The 21,407-nt window shown below is 40.5% G+C and overlaps 1 protein-coding gene across 3 annotated transcripts; it reads left to right on the forward strand.

Moving 5' to 3' along the window:
• The first annotated feature begins 1,084 nt into the window (after positions 1-1,084).
• On the forward strand, positions 1,085-20,646 carry LOC135471260 (uncharacterized). 3 transcript variants are annotated; one of them, XM_064750420.1, is made up of 2 exons: positions 1,085-1,364; positions 18,302-20,646. In XM_064750420.1, the coding sequence occupies exon 2, from the start codon at positions 18,328-18,330 to the stop codon at positions 19,186-19,188; it is 861 nt and encodes a 286-aa protein (XP_064606490.1). In that variant the 5' UTR covers positions 1,085-1,364; positions 18,302-18,327; the 3' UTR covers positions 19,189-20,646. The 3 variants fall into 3 exon arrangements, with proteins under 3 accessions (XP_064606490.1, XP_064606491.1, XP_064606489.1); XM_064750421.1 differs by lacking the exon at positions 1,085-1,364 and adding an exon at positions 6,174-6,267; XM_064750419.1 differs by lacking the exon at positions 1,085-1,364 and adding an exon at positions 16,805-16,971.
• Positions 20,647-21,407: the final 761 nt, after the last annotated feature.

Raw genomic sequence — 21,407 nt, forward strand, 5'->3', positions numbered from 1 at the left:
AGTCTGTTGTCCGAGTGATGCTAGAATGTATTCTGCTATTGCAGTAGATTGTTCTGTTAAATATAACACACGTAGTCAATAAGTGTAACATAAAGAATCTATCAAACTAACAGATTATACAGTTGAATATTACAGAATATTGTGTTGTAGCAACAGAATACGTTCAACCATCACTGACAACATATTTTTATTAGAATTAACAGATTGATTTTTGAGTGAACTTATACAACCTATAGCACCATGACTTAAGCAGTATTAAATAAACAAAAAATGCACTGAATTAATAACAATTCATTAGAAGTCACTGATCTAGAATTACTCAAAGTGTGACAAACGATAACATGAAAACAATGGAAGTGGACAAAGCCTAGGGGATGCTTTGTCCACCAGCATAATCCTAGGTTATGTAGGTATACAAAATACAACAATATAAAGATATGTCTCAAACAAAGTAGGTTATATTATGATAACACAGCACACGGTGGCTTTAACACGACATAGCGCCTGCTCCATCCATATTGTAAATGATGGCAGCAGATAACTTAACTTGTTCTTTTTAAGGTTTCTAAGACTGTATACATTTTGCTGTAAACTATACAGAGCTAAGAGGATGCCTTGTGTGTACAGTGTGAAGTTGTGACATGTGTTACATGTAAGTATATAGGCTGGGAGAATTAAGCCTTATTGCACCAGGCTGGCCCGACGGTTCTGGCCACAGTGGCTGTCCCGGCGGTGCTGTATGAGAGGCTGGCCAAGTCCAGAGTACCTCAACCAGTCAACGCGAAGAAATCGGTGGTCACATGACAGAGGGAGTCGACCAGTGCGGGGCCGGGTGGTCCCAAGCCGGCGGTTCATTGCTCCTAATCAGAACGGAGACGTTAATGACGTTTGAGATGTTTCGTCAGCTGAACATGCAGTGAACAGCCCTTCTGCGCATGCGGAGGTTCTGAGAAAATATCGTACGAAAATTAAAATACGATGTAAACGAGAGTTGCTGTGTTGAAAGGATTTGGATGCGAGTCTTCGTGGACGACGGACAGATTTGGAGTATAGGAGCACTGTTACCTATGAAAGTAGACCACTGTCTAGCGCTATATATACACGAAAAATAGACTACAGCCTAGTGCTGGATATGCACCAAAAGTAGACCAATACCTATAGTGCTGAATATCCACGAAAGGTAGACCACTTCCTAGTGCTGGATATCCACCAAAAGTAGACCACAACCTTGTGCTGGATATCCACCAAAAGTAGACCGCTACCTAGTGCTGGATATCCACCAAAAGTAGACTAATACCTAGTGCTGAATATCCTAGAAAAGTAGACCACTATCTAGTGCTGGATATCTACTGTTAAAGATCGAGGTAAGTGAATTTATTACATTTTTTCTGTGCATAACTAGGCAAAAGTGACATTCTTATTTTGGATTCCATTCATTATCTTTTTTCTAATTTTTATCTTTATATAACCTTTATAGACGGAAGTTTTTTTAAGAATTAAAGTGGAAGGGTCAGGAATGGATTATGGCGTTTTTACAATTCTGTTTTCATTAATGATCAGAGGGCATGAAGCATGAACAATGAAAAAACAGCCTTTTATGGTTTACTACAGCTATGTGAATGTCGGATTTGACGAACTAGATTACAAAGAAAGATATATAATAGACTAAGTTAAAGCTTTGTAGCTAATGCTTTTCCTTTATTTAAAACTCTGTACACCTTTACTGTCTAGCTGTATCTGTTATCTGTATATTCATTTATAAGTATTTAGGTTGTTTATTTCTCTTCGGCAATGATTATTTCAACATTCCCGTGGAGCGGGATGCTTATTTGGTGTAAAACGTAAAATTATTTGTGGACGAAGGTTAAATCCATTAGAAGGAATTGTATTTAAGGAATACAATTCCTTTAGGTATTAACAGTTTAAAGATCATAAATTTATGACTAAACCAACGTATATACTGAAGATTTGGCTTTTTTAGACCCTGTCAGATGCTCTTGACGAGTTTGCATTTTATATGATTATGCAGGTTATCGTGCACCAATGGTCGTAGGTCTGTGTCTAAAACCTGTGTCTAAAACTAGAGTGAGAGGTTAATACGAGTCTTAATACGAGAACACTGTGTGGTTGAGACGTTTAGTGCTAATAAGAGAACTCTGTGTAGCTGAGGCGTCAGTACTAATACGAGAACACCGTGTAGCTGAGACGTTAGTGCTCATACGAGAACACCGTGTAGCTGAGGCGTCAGTACTAATACGAGAACACCGTGTAGCTGAGACGTTAGTGCTCATACGAAAACACCGTGGAGCTGAGACGTTAGTGCTCATACGAGAACACCGTGTAGCTGAGACGAGAACACCGTGTAGCTGAGACGTTAGTGCTCATACGAGAACACCGTGTAGCTGAGACGTTAGTGCTCATACGAGAACACCGTGTAGCTGAGACGTTAGTGCTCATACGAGAACACTGTGTAGCTGAGACGTCATTGCTAATACGAGAACACTGTGTAGTTGAGACGTTTAGTGCTAATACGAAAACACTGTGCAGCTGAGACGTCATTGCTAATACGAGAACACTGTGTAGTTGAGACGTTTAGTGCTGAAAAGAGAGTATAACCGTAACGGGTCTTTCTAACATTAGGGCGTTTTTCTCTCATTAGCTCCCATCAATGGCTGCTGTTAGATCACGACAGAGTTGTAAACTATCGCCTAGCAATATTATGAGACGGAGTTACAGGGAAGATCGTTATCAGTGTGGAGATCTAGATGCTGGCAGCGGAGGGAGAGATGTACATGTACAGTGGGAGCCCAGCTTTCGGGTCTTGTCACCCCAGCCGTGTCACGCCGCCAGTTAATAACACACGATCTAACGTGGCAATGATGGAGCTGTTTTCACCATGTGAACAAGAACATTTTCGCATTTCTTAGTCAACTCTGTATTGGGCGTGGAAGTTTGTTTTAATGATAGAGGTGGTAATCGCAGGGGTAGGGGTCACTATTACCAGTCAGGTTGTCACTTTGCCCATGGATGACGGGGTGACGCACGAAACTCAGTTTTAAAATTTCTTTTCGCCTTAAAAGTTTGCCATTAAATTATTTAGATCTTGTCTTCTGCACTCGGGGCACCTGCTTCCAAACTGATACTTCGAGATAAAAATGTAACGCTTCGGGCTATACATACAGCGCTGGCCATACGCGCCATCGAGTATAGGATGACTTGTCCAACTTCCAAGAAAGTATTTTCAGTTCTGATGGACAAAGCAGGTACGTGAGATTCGGTGTGATATATTGTGCAATTTTGTGAAAAGACAGCCTCATTGTTTAGAGGAGAACACCGGAAAATTGTCTACTTCAGAATAAAACCTTTTTATATAGATCTGATTCAAGAGACACTCGTAACCACACAGGCACGTAACTACCATCCATGGCAACCATGCAGCTCTGGCGACATTACGTCACTGTGGAAGTTGTACGTGCTCGTAATGTTAAAACGACTGTCCATCATTAATTATAGTGCGCGTCATCTGAAAGACAATTTCATACAGATTCCAGATATGGTTTTGTATTTTTTTCATTATTATTACCGTACTATTTTTTTTTTTGGGGGGGGGGGCACATTTTGGACCATTTTTATATTAAATAGTACAGCATCTCTATCTGCGTTTAATGTGCAGATATGACAGGGTATGTTTGAAGACTGGAACGAATCTGTCAGGTCACTTTGATTCAGCCTGTTCAATATATGGTCCAAAAAGTGCACAGTACAAGCGCATGGACCGGGGCTGATTTTGGTCCTAATGATGCACTGTATGCACGATCCGTGTGGGTAGTCTGTGTATTCTCTGAACAGACTGGCCTGTATCTTTTGGTAGTTTCCCAGTTATCTATAAAACGGTTTAATCTGACCGTTAACGCACGTAATGCTGACGCCAGGCGATTGACGACGGGTCGTTTAAATTGCACTGTGTAATGTATCGTCATGAGATTGTAACTGTTGATGAAAGTTTACACCAAATAACATTTACTAATTGCCGTCACCACACCCCGGCGCGGTCAATCTAGGTAGACACTAAACACATGCTGGTGCCAACGCCGAGGCCAAAAGACGTACCCAATGTTTGCCAAAGAAGAAACAAACCCAACGCTAAAATATAAAGAAAGATGAACTATAAAGTTATCTCCTGTTTAAGGACTATTTACTTATCAGCGCTACAGCGGTGATCAGCCGGATATCATCGGCTTGTTGATAGCATCCAGGCGGTCTGATATGCCCAGTTTCGGCCAATCACAAGTTATCTTCGTCTAAATATCATCTGGTAATGCGTATAAACAATTACATGCCAGATAACCGAAATAATCCAGTAGGGTGATAACCCATCGCTGGAGAAGAGCACAGGAACCTGTAACGTAAGTAATATTCCTAACGTGTGTATAAGTAAGAATTCTAACCAATTTCTGCTTTTACGTTCAAGGAATTTCTGTTCATTACAGGTCGTCAGGTTTAACTCAATATGACAAAGGATACTTTTGGATATTTTTTTTCTTCGAAACAATAATCCGTTAATTTTAACAGAAAGTCTGTTGTCTGGGTGATGTTAGAATATATTCTGTTGTTGTAACATAAACTGTGTTATATTCAACGGAATATCCTGTTAGTCTAATAGAATCTTTATGTTGATTTAACAGAATATTTGTGGATTTAACAGAATAATTTGCTCAAATAACACAATACTTTCTGGCATCATTCAGACAACAGACTTTCTGTTAAATTTAGCAGATTTTTTTTGAGATACGCTTTCCATCGAGTATCATATTTATCCCATATAGAATGTGATACCAGGGATATATATGTATTATGTGATGTTTCTAAATAAATATCTTCAAAATAAAGGTGTAGATGGTGTGAGCTTGGTTATATAGATATTTATTTATTTATGTGATTGATTTTTAAACTATTCTCATTGCATGACATGCAGGCAATAATGAACAACAGTTTCACCTCATATCAACAAGAAACGAACATCGATTTTCACCACCTGCCAGTCACATGTTCCAAGTTAATGGACACACGTATGCAGACTCAGGAGAGTTGTTCACTTCCATTATATACACATAAACAACACTTATAAGGACAAATAGTCCCTTATTAAATTTGAAAATAAAACATGGACAGACTTTCTTTTAACAGATTAATTTTTTGAGTGTACTTGCACTCATGTGTCTACGTATAGCCTGTTTTAGACAGTCCCTTTCTCAGCTTAATGACATATATAATAGTTATGATTAAATTTTGAGTAAAAGAGCACTTAGGCAGAGCTGTCTTAGTAATGAACTGATTTCTGTATAGGAAAGGACGTTCGCGGCTATTTACCCTAGTCCTCAGCCACCTTACTCCCCACACGTCACTTAGCGACCGTGTCACTAACCTATGATGTGTTACACCACAGGTGCCCTTTGGCCTCTTAGAGATATTACTACTCACTTTCCCGCAGCCCCTTTCACTCATCTGTCCCTCCGCAGACACTTTAGCCGACGACTGAGTTTTATGTTTACGTCTTGCTGTCGTTACAACAGGTCAGGGCTATATTTTGGGACGATAGTTAAAACTCTACCGCTTGGTAAAGATAGACGCCTTCTTCTTCCGCCTTTCATCTTCTCATATGTGATATCGCTCATCTTTTCCCTTAAACAAACGTGTCAAATCCGCCATAACACACAGTACCCACACATCTCACCTCTCTCCCATGTTGTCTTACTTTTATACAGAGTTACCGTGCACTGGCGCTTGAAATTCTGATAAACTCATTGATGTTGTATCATTTTAAGGAAAGTCAATGAAAATGTTTCATTTAATTTTTCTGTCTAAAATCAAACAAAGCAATTAGTCCTCATTAAAGGTAAAGTCAATGGAAGAAATATGCATGATTGAAGCTAATTATCTCTGAGCAAGGCGATACACACGAAGGAAAAGAAAAACGGTAATTTCAACTATACTCGAGTCTCAAATTTTTGTGAATGTAGCATAAGGATGATATCTGAATTCCAATCAAATGCTTAATCAAAGCGGAATAAGTGCCCTCACATTTCAAGTGGCGGAAAGCTTTTCGGGTGTGTGTGTGTGGGGGGGGGGGGGGGGGAGGGGGCATTGCGTGATTACGAATGAGCTAAGGGGCGGAACTCTTCAGTGATCAAGGATAATCCACTCGCTTCGGACCACACACGGGAAACAGCCGCCCTGAGCCGTAATTTGGGAAATCGGTGGTCTGTGGTAAGCATCAAACAAGGCTTTACCCTAGACATGAACATGTCTCCTCAGCTCCTTCAGTCAGTTTTTATGTTTAAACATTAGTTAGACTTAATCACGACATTAAGCACTGATTAAGTCGTGAACAAAAATGTTATTTTAGAATCACTGCATAGAAAATGTAGTTTCTAGCTCTTGTTTCTATGTTATAACTAAATGTATTGTCCGTGGAAGGGCTGGAAAACAAAGATATTTTAGTTCGTGAATGTTTTCCAATACTAAAGGAACGATGGTAACGGTTTATACTGAGTCTGTGATGTTTCTATCTTGAAAGTAGCGTTATTGTATTATACATTCATCAATACAGGTAACAAAGTAAAAAATGTCAAATACTTAAAACAAAGCTTTCATATGAAAAGTTGTCTGGTCTGCAAGTCTGTTCAGATATGCTTTATCTTTCCTTACACATATCAAGATTGACCAACACTGAGTCATGCAGGTCTATGAAGGATTCATGCATGTTATAAAGCATTCATCCTTGTCTATGGAGGATTCATACATGTCTATAAAAGATTTATCCATGTCTGTAAATTATTTATCCATGTTTTTGAAGTATTCATCCATGTTAATAAATGATTTAACCATGTCTATAAGGGATTCATCTATCTCTATAAAGGATTTATCTATGTCTATAAAGGACTTATCCATGGCTATAAAGGACTTATCCATGACTATAAAGCATCTATCTGTGTCTGTAAAGGATTCATCTATATCTACAAATTATATACTCTGTACCAGTAGCATCCGCCCACTAGTGTTAAGACCATGCTTGCATATATGGCGATACAGGTATAGAAGTTTTTGTGTGATCTCTACTGTATGTGCTAAGTGAACGCATCATAATGCCACAGTGCTGTGCTAATTGAACGCATTTTAATGTCACAGTACTGTGCTAAGCAAACGCATGATAATGTCACAGTACTGTGCTAGGTGGACGCATTTTAATGTCACAGTACTGTGCTAAGCAAACGCATGATAATGACACAGTACTGTGCTGAGTGGACGCATGATAATGTCACAGAACTGTGCCGAGTGAACGCATGATAATGACAAGGTACTGTACTGAGTGACAGTATGATAATGTCACATTGCTGTGCTAAGTGCACGTATGATAATGTCGCAGTACTGTGCTAAATGAACGCATGCTGATTTCACAGTACTATGCTAAGGGAATCCATCGCAAATAAACATCCATGGCTTTCCAGTCTACATGAGCATAGAATTATCGGCTGTAATGTATTTAGCACCTCTCAGAACTCGATCCTCACAAACCGATTTTTGAAAGTCTTGAGTATAGATTACAAGCGATGTGCGTTTAGTTTGCTTCCTAAACTCCAGATCCAGTGAATGTTTGATCGTTTAAAAAACATGCTGACGCAACACTTTGGAGAGTTAAACTCGCGCTTTAAACAGAGACGCGTATTGTTCCTTAAAGTCGATGTAATTAGTCTTTCGGTGAATGAATTCTGCAGGGAGTAATTTGTTTTGAGTTGTCGTCGAGACAGTTGTCTCTTTGTGGCGAGAGCCTCTCTTTGATAAGTGACATGCGCAACAAGATGGTTAATTAGTCAATCACGGCGTGTCAGGAGGACGAAATGGAGAACCAGTTGACGTGAATGCACGCTTTTCATAAGCCCTTTAAAAATGGCCCAAAAAATCCCCATTTACGAGGAAGCAAAGTGTATATTTGTAATTGGGTTACGCAGTGTTCAGCGCTGTGATCCTTGGCTTGAAATGCTGTTTTTACACTCATAATTAAAGTCTTCTGAGACAGCTGTATGGTGAGTGTACATGTTGGTATGTGTAATAATTTATAGCAGTTCACCACGAGACTACTCCGTGTATCTGTGAGATTTAACCCACCATAGTATACTAGTTATTGTAAAAGACATTTTGTAATGAATTCCTCAAAATACTATGTTGTTTTGTATGACAGTTTGGGACAAAAGAAGTCATCCTTGTATTATTTTATATGTGTCTTTATACACATTTTTTTTTTCTCAAAAATTCAATATAGAATTGTGTAAAACCACAAAAGGCAGTCTCACTCAGCATAAGGTTCAGCGGCCAATCGAATGAGGTTCAACCAGTCTTGCTTCAGCTGAATCCACTTTATTCCAACAATAAAATAGCACCCTGCCTGATCGGAATAAAACGCCATGTACTACCCTAGGCCGTGTGTATTACATCACACTGGGCCGTGAATCACAGCACGTCTCCGAAAAACTTACAACATCATTTTTTATTTCCCCAAAACACTTGCCAATTTTTGAGCTATCTTTCATCGAGCTGAGGGTCATAAGGTATCGTTTAATTTGAGTAAACACGTAAGCGGAGCCCGTCAACATGGATGAGGAACGGACGGGCTGGGCTGGTGTTACAAACCAGCTCACTGTTTGAGGAGACTCATACTTTGATAGGGTCACCTTCTACCGTCATCTGTCACATCCTTCATCTTATCACGTCACTGCTCACGTGCTCGCTTAGAAACAAGTTTATGATTACCAGGGGACAGATTAACGAGTGGTGGGGTCCGTAAAACAGCTAATACATATAATAAAGTAGATAAACTATTTTAAAAACTATTTATGGGAGATGTATATGAACATGTATGGTTTTAATATGAGTCGGAGGAGACCGGTTACAGCCAGAAGAACATCCGAACACACCCGAGAACAACGATTTGAATAAACCGTCAGACCAAAACTGATCTTGAAAAGAGGATAAAACCTGCCACTAATATCACACAGCTTAAGAAAGACAAAAGTGAAGTGTGAAATTCTGTGTTTGATTAGATATATGACAATATTTGTAACATTTAGCTCATGACAGATTGGACATTTTTATTGGATGGCTGTCATGTAAATTAAAATTTTTGTGTTAGATTTTCTTACTTTAAGATGTTGACAGGCAGATTTAGGAATGTGGGATAGCTTATTATTGTGACTATAAATGTTGTCTGGTGGACTTTCATAGTTTGGTGAGAAGAGAGGTAGTTCAGTGAGTGGTGTGGTGGTTCAGTAAGAAGACAGGTAGTTCAGTGAGTGGTGTGGTGGTTCAGTAAGAAGAGAGGTAGGTCAGTGACGTGAGTGTCAGCTCAGTATGCAGAGTGGTGGTTCAGTGAGGGGAGTGGTAGTTCAGTAAGAAGACATGTAGTTCAGTGAGTGGTGTTGTGGTTCAGTAAGAACAGAGGTAGGTCAGTGACGTGAGTGTCAGCTCAGTATGCAGAGTGGTGGTTCAGTGAGGGGAGTGGTAGTTCAGTAAGAAGACATGTAGTTCAGTGAGTGGTGTTGTGGTTCAGTAAGAACAGAGGTAGTTTAGTGACGTGAGTGTCAGCTCAGTATGCAGAGTGGTGGTTCAATGAGGGGAGGCAGCTCAGTTTGAAGAGTGGTAGTTCAATGACGGGAGTGGCAGCTCATTGATGGGGGCGGTAGTTCAGTGAGAGGAATGGCAGTTCATGGAGAGGAGTGACAGATCAGTGAGTGGAGAGGTAGTTCCGTGAAAGGAGAGGCAGCTCAGTTTGAAGTGTGGTAGTTCAGTGAGGGGAGTGGTGGTTCAGTGAGAGGAATGGCAGTTCATGGGGAGGAGTGACAGATCAGTGAGAGGGGCCGCAGCTCAGTAAGAAAAATGGCAGCTCACTGAGGGAAGTGGTAGTTCAGTGAGAGGAATGGCAGTTTACACAGAGAAGTCCGTGGGTAGAAACACCTATTAGGTCTGGTTACTACCAGTCCTCGTGTAGGAATACTACCCAGTGAGTTTGGTTACAAGCAGCCAATGTTTAGGAACTCTACCCTCTGGATTTGGTTACCTTCTGTCTATGTGTAGGAATACTACCCACTGGGTTTGGTTACCGTCAGTCTGTGTGTATAAATACTACCACTGTGTTTGGTTACCATCAATCCGTGTGTAGAAATATTACCCACTGGGTTTGGTTACCATTAGTCCGTGTGTAGGAATACTGCCCACTGGATTTGGTTACCATCAGTCTGTGTGTAGGAATACTACCCACTGACTTTGTTTATCATCAGTCCGTGTGTATGAATACTACTGGGTTTGGTTACCATCACTCCGTGTGTAGGGATACTACCCACTGTAGTGGTAGTTTGGTTACCATGAGTCCTGTGTAGAAATACTACCCACTGCCTTTGTTTACCATCAGTCCGTGTGTAGAAATACTACCCACTGGGTTTGGTTACCAGCAGCCCGTGTGTAGGAACACTGCTCACTGTATTTGGTGACCATGAGTCCGTGTGTAGAAATACTACCCACTGGGTTTGGTTACCATCAGTCCGTGTGTAGGAATACTGCCCATTGGGTTTGGTTATCATTTGTCCATATGTAGAAATACTACCCACTTAGTTTGGTTACCATAAGTCTGTGTGTAGGAATACTGCCCATTGGGTTTGGTTATCATTTATCCATATGTAGAAATACTACCCACTTAGTTTGGTTACCATAAGTCTGTGTGTGGGAATACTACCCACTGGGTTTGGTTACCATCAGTCCGTGTGTAGGAATACTGCCCATTGGGTTTGGTTATCATTTGTCCATATGTAGAAATACTACCCACTTGGTTTGGTTACCATAAGTCTGTGTGTAGGAATAGTAACTCAATCCCGAGAAAACCATTTGACTGGTTACATTTGGCTTGTTTTGAAATTTTTGTCACTGTTTTTGGTTATCAGTAGTCTACATACGGATTTGGTTTGATTACCATCAATTTGTATGTAAGACTATATCTATCATTTTGGTTATCAAAAGTCTATAGTGGGGAATTCCTCTCTTTGGTTACTGTCATCATCAGTCTGTGTGCAAACGTTTGACCACTAGTACCACTAGTTTATACAATGTATACTGGCCTACTTTTCAGTGGGTTTTCATCATTCTGTATACAGCCTTTCAGCCACTGTTCTGCACCACTGGTATACATACAGGGGTGCTATAAAGCCATTGCGTTTAGTTTTTATCTGCCTTCATGATTTTGTTCCTTGTCCTGCTACTGATTGGTTATCACTAATCCTTATACAGGGGGCCTTGTCATCGATTTATCAGACACAACATTCATTTATGGGCGGATTAGGACGGTACAGCCTATAGCTATAACTCTTGTTTTCTAGCATAGTGGTGTACAAAAGCCCATAGCGGGAGCTGGATTTGATCGCGCGACGTCGTCCTTTTACATCACTCGTTGTAGCCTATATCCTTCAGTTTGGCTAAGAAAGGACCGTCTCACTATATTATGTGGTACAACGAACTCTAGACTGATACACACGTAAACGTCTACGTCTCAATCGATGTCTGTAACTTGCAGCACAAACATGTTTTTTCGTCAGTGTGTATTATGTTGCATTAGTTGCCATTTGCTAATCTCATCTTCCTCGCCGGAACAAGACCACCATTATGTGTTACATGATGAGTACTGTTTTTTCCCCTCCCTTTTCGTGGGTCACGTGACAAATCAGCGCGTGCGGCGCATCACAGTACACATGACACCCTTGCGAGCATTAATCGCATCAGACACGGACTGATATCAAGAGCCATTAGAAACTCATACAGTCAAGACAAAAGTGTTGTGTTTCCCAGGAGAAGTAAAGTAATGGTTTAGCCGTCTGATGTAAAGTCCATAAATATTTGACATCCAGTCCGCTTTACAACATGACCTTTCTTCATAGATTAACTAGGCATCGGCCTCTGTGTACTATTTACACGCACATGCAAGTAGATCGTTCAATTTTAGAACCAATGAAAGACAGTATCCACGAAATGTAACATAATTAGCCGAGAAATATATGAAGCATGGGCGATACGAATAGCATTAGTGAAATCACCGCCCCCAAACCGCTTCTTGGCTCACCCCGCCTCTGAGTGGGTGGGGCTTTTAGGGATGGAGAAAAAGACTTATAGCCCCATTTAAGCCACTTACGGACAAACAAGCATGGCTTTCTCCGGCACATCTCGTTTTTATAGCTGCTACTCCACATCCGATATCGGGTACACATTTTTTCTTCTTTGCTATGCAGAGTTTGTGTATACTAAAAATGCAATTTCAAACCAAGTGTTACGGTATATTACCTCAGTATAAACGGAATGGAGGATGTTTGAAGCTGAGGGTATAACCCCGTGTATTCGCGTCTATCTCCTGCTTACGTATACTGGATAAAAGAAAAAACACAAAAATGATTTATTGTGAAATGAAAATCTATGAAGTAATGTAATAACCATGCGTGCAGGACGGCCCAGATATCTCCAGGCAATCTTGGAGAACATTCAGTTCAGGCCTTATTTCGCTTTTAGGCATTGGATACACTACGATTAGAAAAATATTAGTCCAGTTTAGAAGCCTTTTCGAAATGAAGATAGCTCGGTGAAATTTCAGACTATCAAGGTATTTGTGTATACCTTTTCTTCTATTTAATTCTGAGGGCTTATTTTTCGTTTATTTACTGTTTGAAGTATATTTATCTATATCTTACGTAACTGTATATAGGCCTAGGAGAAAAGATAGAGTGGTTTGTTTAGCTGTTACGGCGAGTGTGACAAGATGAGGCATGTGGAAGTAATTTCTGATGTGTAGAAGCTATACTTGTATGTATATACGAGCTGTGAGGTCTCAAATTAATCTGCATCAAAGTCTCTATAAGGACGTAGAGATACGTATATAATATATAGACCTACAGGAGAATGAGAATTTCTTTATATTTCTATTCATTTGTGAAGGTGCCTGTGCTCTAGTTTTGCTGATGGAGTATTCGTAACATCTGGCAGCAAGTCAGTTTCCTATTCTTAACCCACTTATCTGCGAAAAGCAATTCTAACAGACGAATTCTGTTCGTCTGTCTGTCTGTCTGTCTGTCTGTTTGTAACTGTTTGTTCGTCCGTCAGTCTGTTCGTCTACCTGTCTGTCTGTCTGTTTGTGGCTGTCTATTCGTCTGTCCGTCCGTCAGTCTGTCCATCTGTCTCTGTGTAGGTCACTGTGTCTGTTCATTCGTCTTCTCATCTGTCAGTCAGTCTTGCTCTGTTTGTCCGTCCGTCAGTCTGTCGCCCTGTAGGTAGTTCTCTCTGTCCGCCCAGCAGTCTGTTCGTCTGCCCGTCAGTGTCTGTTCGTCTGTCTCTTTGTAGTTCGCTTTGTCTGTCCGTCCATCAGTCAGTTCGTCTGTCTCTCTGCAGATGGCTCTGTCTGTCCGTCCGTCAGTCTCCTCGTCTTTCCGTCTGTCAGTCTGTTCGTCTGTGCGTTCGTCGGTCTGATCGTCTGTCTCCCTGTACGTGGCTCTGTCTGTCCGTCTGTCAGTCTGTTCGTCTGTCCGTCCGTCAGTCTGTTCGACTGTCAGTCCCATATTTTAACATGTGCTGTCCACCTAAAGATTGCCCCCAGACAATTTTCTCAAAAAATGAAAATTGTATTCTTAAGGGAATTATTTTTACCGAAATGTTATTTTCAACGGTCAGAAATTCCGCCCAGATTTATCAACCCGTGACGTCTCGCGGGATAGATACTTTTTCTGCAGACTGTATACACCATTACATGGCTATTTCCATAAGAACGCTGTTCTTCCACATTCTCAAGAAAATTCCAGCGATCTCAACTCCTGCAATGACGAGTATCTAGATAGTGACAAGAACAATATAATTCTATCACATGAAAAATACACAGCCATACCAATTCGATCCTTATTCGTAGCTACCACGGCAGTCGTCATTAACGACAAGCAAAAAGGCAGCGGCGATCCGCGGAGAGGGTGGACATATCGTCAGGAAGAAATAAATTTCTGTTAGGGCTAATTTCAAAATTTGACCGGTTTCTCGGCATCTAGGTTCTCGTAAACTTATACACGGTCGGATCTTAAGCATGGTTGTCATAGAGCCGGTGGTTTCCCACTGGCGATCCAGGCCGGATGTATGAGAGGACGTCCACCGGTGATAATGAATCGCCTCTTTATTTTCCGGGATTCATCGATCCCCACCGCCCGGTCCAACCGGCTGTATGAGAACATGATCCACCGCTGGAACCAACCGGCTGTATGAGAACGTGATCCACCGCCGGATCCAAACGGCTGTATGAGAACTTGGTCCACCGCCGGATCCAATCGACTGTATGAGAACGTGGTCCACCGCTGGACCTAACGGGCTGCGTGAGGACATGGTCCACTGCCACATTCAACTGAATGTATGAGAACGTGGTTCACCGCTGGATCCAACCGGCTGTATGAGAACATGGTCCACCGCTGTACCAAACCGGTTGTATGAGAACATCGTCCACCGCTGGATCTAGCCGGCTGTATGAGAACATGTCCACCGCTGGGCCTAACGGGCTGGGTGAGGACATGGTCAATACAATCCAACTGATTGTATGAGAACTTGTTTCACCGCTGGAACCAACCGGCTGTATGAGAACGTGGTCCACCGCCGGACCGAACCGGCTGTTTCAGAACATGATCCACTGCCGGATGCAAGCGGATGTATGAGAACGTGGTCCACCGCCGGACCTAACCGGCTGTATGAGAACGTGGTCCACTGCAAGACCTAACCGGCTGTATGCAACGTCATGTGAACGTTTGAGTCGCAAGGCCACCGGGCACTGGTGGTCATCCGCCGTATGTGTGAGAACCAGGATTTACGAACACATCAAGACAATTAAGTGATGCATTTTAATTTATATGATAAACATGAGTTTGTATTGTAGACATTTTGTGACAACCGGTTGAGGGTGGCCATTACAACTAGATATTAAGTTCCTGAAACAATTATCATAGCGTGCTATGTGCATGTTTTGTGCACATTATGGTCAGGAATATTTTGTTTACACAAAGGTGGTCAGGAATATTTTGTTTACACAAAGGCGGTCAGGAATATTTTGTTTACATCATAGCAGTCAGGAATATTTTTTTTACACTAAGGCGGTCAAGAAAATTTTTTTTTTACACAAAGGCGGTCAGGAATATTTTGTTTACACAAAGGCGGTCAAGAATATTTTGTTTACACTAAGGCGGTCAGAAATATTTTGTTTACACAAAGGCGGTTAGGATATTTTGTTTACACAAAGGCGGTTAGGATATTTTGTTTACACAAAGACGGTCAGGAATATTTTGTTTACACTAAGGCGGTCAGGAATATTTTGTTTACACTAAGGCGGTCAGAAATACTTTGTTTACACTAAGGCGGTCAGGAATATTTTGTTTACACCATAGCAGTCACGAATATTTTTTTACACTAAGGCGGTCAAGAAAATTTTTTTTTACACAAAGGCGGTCAGGAATATTTTGTTTACACTAAGGCGGTCAGGAATATTTTGTTTACACTAAGGCGGTCAGGAATATTTTGCTTACACAAAGGCGGTCAGGAATATTTTGTTTACACTAAGGCGGTCAGAAATACTTTGTTTACACTAAGGCGGTCAGGAATATTTTGTTTACACCATAGCAGTCACGAATATTTTTTTACACTAAGGCGGTCAAGAAAATTTTTTTTACACAAAGGCGGTCAGGAATATTTTGTTTACACTAAGGCGGTCAGGAATATTTTGTTTACACTAAGGCGGTCAGAAATATTTTGTTTACACTAAGGCGGTCAGGCATATTTTGTTTACACAAAGACGGTCAGGAATATTTTGTTTACACAAAAACGGTCAGGAATATTTTGTTTACACTAAGGCGGTCAGGAATATTTTGTTTACACTAAGGCGGTCAGGAATATTTTGTTTACACTAAGGCGGTCAGGCATATTTTGTTTACACTAAGGCGGTCAGGCATATTTTGTTTACACAAAGGCGGTCAGGAATACTTTGTTTACACAAAAACGGTCAGGAATATTTTGTTTACACAAAGGCGGTCAGGAATATTTTGTTTACACAAAGGTGGTCAGGAATATTTTGTTTACACTAAGGCGGTCAAGAAAATTTTTTTTTACACAAAAACGGTCAGGAATATTTTGTTTACACTAAGGCGGTAAGGCCTTTGGGTTCAGAAATTCTAGTCTGGAGAACAACATCGCCCTTCGCTATAGGCATAGTATATACAGGACACCTGACACATCCCATGACGCAAAGCCACATGCCGACAAATTACCGAGACATCGGTTGACACGAGAGTGACGCTTAAGTCAATGAGCCAGTGGTTTTTCCTGTTTGTTTCAATGTTGTGTGCTGATCTGAATCACTCGGAAGTCCGTAACTAACGAACAGAAAATTCAAGGCATTGAAGCAGCTGATAAATGCATCTCTTTGTGTCCTGTTCTCGTAAAGCACATGACATCTGGACTTGTTTTTGTTGGATTGATGACGTATTTAAATATGTTGTCGGTATCAAGGTCAAGCATTGTATTTAAAGAGCCACCAATGAATACGTCGCCTATGATCGTCAACTCACCTGTATCCGGTTCTGCCGGAAAATGCCTGGATCAGGAGAGTCGGCGCGAGCGGTTCCGAATCGCTTTCGAGTGCCTCGCTCTAATATAATTTCGCCACACCCACAGTACATTCTCACAACACGCTGTGGTCGGACGAAACGGAAGTATCAGTGTTTAGGGACATAGTATAGAGGTCTTAAGTTGATTTCTCGAAGGTGGTATTTTCATTAATATAATATTTGCCACAAGTGCGTATAGAACATATATATATATATATATACTTGATTCGGAATAACCAAGTTCTTTGCCTGGATGTGCCAGTTGTTTGTAAGTACACATCTAGCTATTTCTTTGGGTTCTATATATGAGCGTGGCAGGAGACGGGAAGAAGGGGGTGGGCGACAGCTCCAACTAATACAAACAACGAACACCATACCGAGCTTATAATGATTTACATCCTGGGATAAAATGTTTGACTTTTTTCTCAGTTGTGAAGTTCTTTTTTCGTGTTGCTCATCAGAATTATAATGTTTTCGTTCTTTCATTTGCATGACATACCCAATTAAGTATGAACTGAGGCAAACCTTTCCTGGTTAACATAAAAAAAAACTCACCAAGAACAAGGCTGCCAACAAGACGTTCTATTTATTAACTGCTGTGACGTTTGGCATTATTTGACAATGTTTGGCCTCCTAGCGGTTTGCCTGGCTGTGACTATAAGTTGCCCATGGTTTGAAAATATCTGGACTATAGATAGTGTTACCGTATAAGCATCACGTTCCACATCATATGATTATTATATTGTGTTTGCTGATGTTTGAAATATTTTTATAATGTTTCAGGAGGCTTTGACTATAGTTATGATTAACATAACATCAATAGTTAAGTAATAGCTATTAATAGTTTGTGAACGTTTGCAAATACAGTTATAATTAACCGGTGCTCGACAGTTCTCATGATAGGTTCGGAAATATGTAAACTATAGTTACTCATGATTCACGTTGAAGGTTTACGTGTAGCAATACGTCAGAGAATGTCATAATTCAGTTTAGATTAAAAAGTGTTTAATTAAGTATGGAAATGCTTTAATCGCAATATGATTAATATAATGCTAAGACTGAAAGTTCTCCGCTATAGAGTTCGGAAACGTTTGACGATAAAATAATGGTTATATATGCCTTACCATATCGTTAAGTTTACATTTCTACATTATGTTCATTTTGCACGTGAGTAATTATAAATATACTAACTAATGTATTTTAATAAATGTAGAATTCAGATGGATTACCATCTAGATCTACTCCTAAATGTTAAAGTACAGTTAAGCACAATAAAAGTTTTAAAATACTGAGCTATGTTGTTGCATGGGGATGGCAAACATACTCATGCTCACAAAACCTTTGTGAATATTATCTTGAAACAGAGTTAGTCACTAGCCGTGGATATACTTTACTTCCCTCCTGTTCTTCATAGGGAAGTTTATTTTATGAGTTTTCAAGGAAAGATACGCCTACTGAATACAAATATCGCCATATATCGTCTGTTTCACATCAGGAATTTATATGACTCAGTTCTTTCTTTGAAACTTCCTGAATGAAATTCCGGGATTTTCAAGTTTATTCTTTATTCCTCATTATCTCAAAATTCCTTTTCTCAGGTTTGTCTGACAAAGGTGTTTCGAGGATGACCGCTGTGACGGATACACAGATGGAAAGACTGCCGCTTAAGTTGGAATCCAGATGTAGTGAGGAGAGTTATGAAGATGATGTGTTTCTGTCGAAACGCTCCATGGATGAACTTGCCGAAGGGTCGGACGACGACACACCAATTAGACCTATTGCTTTCCCCAAGCATGGAATGTTTTCAGATCTGACCGATAGGTCTTACGTCAGCGACACAGAAAGCGTAGATGGCGACGATTTATGCGATAACGTATTCATCGACACGCACACTGATGACGTCAGCTTACGCCATCAAGGTTACATCTGTCTCCAATCGACGTCAACATCACCGTCGCCACCGTCGTCGGCGTTTACGCTAGGAAGCACGTCATCTTACAACATGAATGTTATCAGTTTAACAAGAACATCAGCCGACAGCCAGAGCTCTCCTCTGGACCTGAGGCGTAAACAACTTCATCGTTCCCATGGCGAAGAAGTGATTGTCACTCACGGAAACCCTCTAAAAAAAGTGGCGCGGAGAATGTTCACAAATTGTCGCGAAAGATGGCGTCAACAAAATGTAAATGGTGCGTTTGCTGAGCTGCGGAAACTTGTTCCAACACATCCACCGGACAAGAAACTGAGCAAGAACGAAATCCTCAGACTGGCAATAAAATATATAAATTTGCTGTCGAACGTCGTAGACTTCCAGAAAAAGACATCTGGGTGTCTGTCAGAGGAAGAAGCCATGGACATGGGAGAGAGGTATCCACGCCCTGCATCTCACCTTCTCGTCAAGTCCCCGGATGTTAGTCGTACTTCTGGCAGCCATTCCCCGGGATCTAGTTTCTACGACGACAACAGTGGGGAAGAGTCAGTGTAGTGAGAAGTAAATAAACCCAGTGCTTGTTGACTGATCATGTCACCATTTGGAACAGGCTGAGAAGATGTCCGGGATATGAAATTTCTGCAAAAAACTATTGCCTTCATCACGTGACGAAGGCTGGTCTGACCAGTGTGAATCAAGTCTTCTCAATCATTAATATCTATTTTTCATTCAACAAAAGACTTAAACATGAGACTTTTTCTTCTACTAACGCTTATCATATTTATTTAAAAACTTATTTTCACACTCGCCTAAGAGAAAGAGAGTAGGCTAGAGTGAATATATGTATTTGACAAAGGGCGAGTACATGCCCATACATGCCCATATAGGACTATGTGTATTTGACAAAGGGCGAGTACATGCCCATACATGCCCATATAGGACTATGTGTATTTGACAAAGGGCGAGTACATGCCCATACATGCCCATATATGACTATGTTTTTCCTCACGATGGTAAAATATTCACGGAAGCCATGAACTCTCCGTTCAGTGATTCATCGCCATGATGGGTTGTCCCTTATTACAATTAGGCCTACACAATAATATTTTACCGTACTAAATACTGTGTAATTAACCAACAATGTTGATCTCACTTCCACATGTGCGTTCTGTCCTTCCATCACTACAGAGCTTATGTCTTGTTTCATCCTACTTTAGTTTGTCATCATTAATCATAATCCATGCATTTTAGGATTAACGCCAACGTTTTAACTGTGAATCATATGTCCATTAGGATTAACGCTAACGTTTTAACTGTGAATCATATGTCCATTAGGATTAACGCTAACGTTTTAACTGTGAATCATATGTCCATTAGGATTAACGCTAACGTTTTAACTGTGAATCATATGTCCATTAGGATTAACGCTAACGTTTTAACTGTGAATCATATGTCCATTAGGATTAACGCTAACGTTTTAACTGTGAATCATATGTCCATTAGGATTAACGCTAACGTTTTAACTGTGAATCATATGTCCATTAGGATTAACGCTAACGTTTTAACTGTGAATCATATGTCCATCATACGTTGTCCTTGTGAAGGGTTTCATCAGTACTTTTTTTCATCTCTGATGTAGCCTTTTTTCGATTCAAACATATCCAGAAAGATGCAAAAAATACTGTTCCAACTTCAAAATTGTAGTTGACTAACGAATAGAAAGGTGGAGACGTTTTCCCGCACTAATGACAATCATGGCTACCAAGCCGCATAAGGGGCTAGAGGGCGTGGTATTCAATTTGTTTTTCTCAATACATATACTGAGGTCTGGCTCATGCATAGTTTAATAAAATCAATTTTGTTAATCTAAGGGTTGAAAAGTAAAAATCCTTTCAGTCCATTCTTTCGGTGTGTTTGTTGGCCTGTTGGACACCACATCTCAATTAACATGGGCCATTCTCTTGACTAAAAGCCTGAGTGCAAGACCAAAACATTGGCGCTCTTCTTTTTTACGGGAGGTCGCAGCTTTAATGCGAATTTGAGCATGTTTGTTGAGTTGTTACTTGCAGAAAGCCACTATAACAGTTGCTAAGGTGCTCTATTTGGTCCATGAAAAACATTTGTTTCAACTCCCAAAACTCGAAGCTACCGCCAAAACTCGAGGCAACCCTGAGAACTCGATGCAACCCCAAAACTCGAAGAAACCCTAAAAGTGGAAGCAACCCCAAAACTCGAAGAAACCCTAAAAGTGGAAGCAACCCCAAAACTCGAGAAACCCTAAAAGTGGAAGCAACCCCAAAACTCGAAGAAACCCTAAAAGTGGAAGCAACCCCAAAACTCGAAGAAACCCTAAAAGTGGAAGCAACCCCAAAACTCGAGAAACCCTAAAAGTGGGAGCAACCCCAAAACTCGAAGAAACCCTAAAAGTGGGAGCAACCCCAAAACTCGAAGAAACCCTAAAAGGGGAAGCAACCCCAAAACTCGTAGCAACCCCAAATGTCCACAAAACTCGTAAAACGCCAAAATTTGATTCCATCGAATTTTGGAATAGATACAACATAATTAAGTCGAAATGAGAAGGTTGACGTCGAGGTGAGGTTGCATAGAGTTTTTGGTGATTTATATATTTGCTTATTTATTTATTGATCTATTTATTTATTTGATTGTTGTTTAACGCCATATTCAAGAATTTTTCATTTCATAGACTAAGCATTGCTGTGTAAAGTTCATTTGTAGTTGTACTGACAGGAGAAACAATGATTCGCCGCGCAATT

Source organism: Liolophura sinensis, chromosome 7 (assembly GCF_032854445.1).
Source record: "Liolophura sinensis isolate JHLJ2023 chromosome 7, CUHK_Ljap_v2, whole genome shotgun sequence".
Lineage (NCBI taxonomy): Eukaryota > Metazoa > Mollusca > Polyplacophora > Chitonida > Chitonidae > Liolophura > Liolophura sinensis.

What these genes read in the sequence shown, in the direction of transcription:
- LOC135471260 (XM_064750420.1), top strand. Translation starts at nt 18,328, where the DNA reads ATGACCGCTGTGACGGATACACAGATGGAAAGACTGCCGCTTAAGTTG.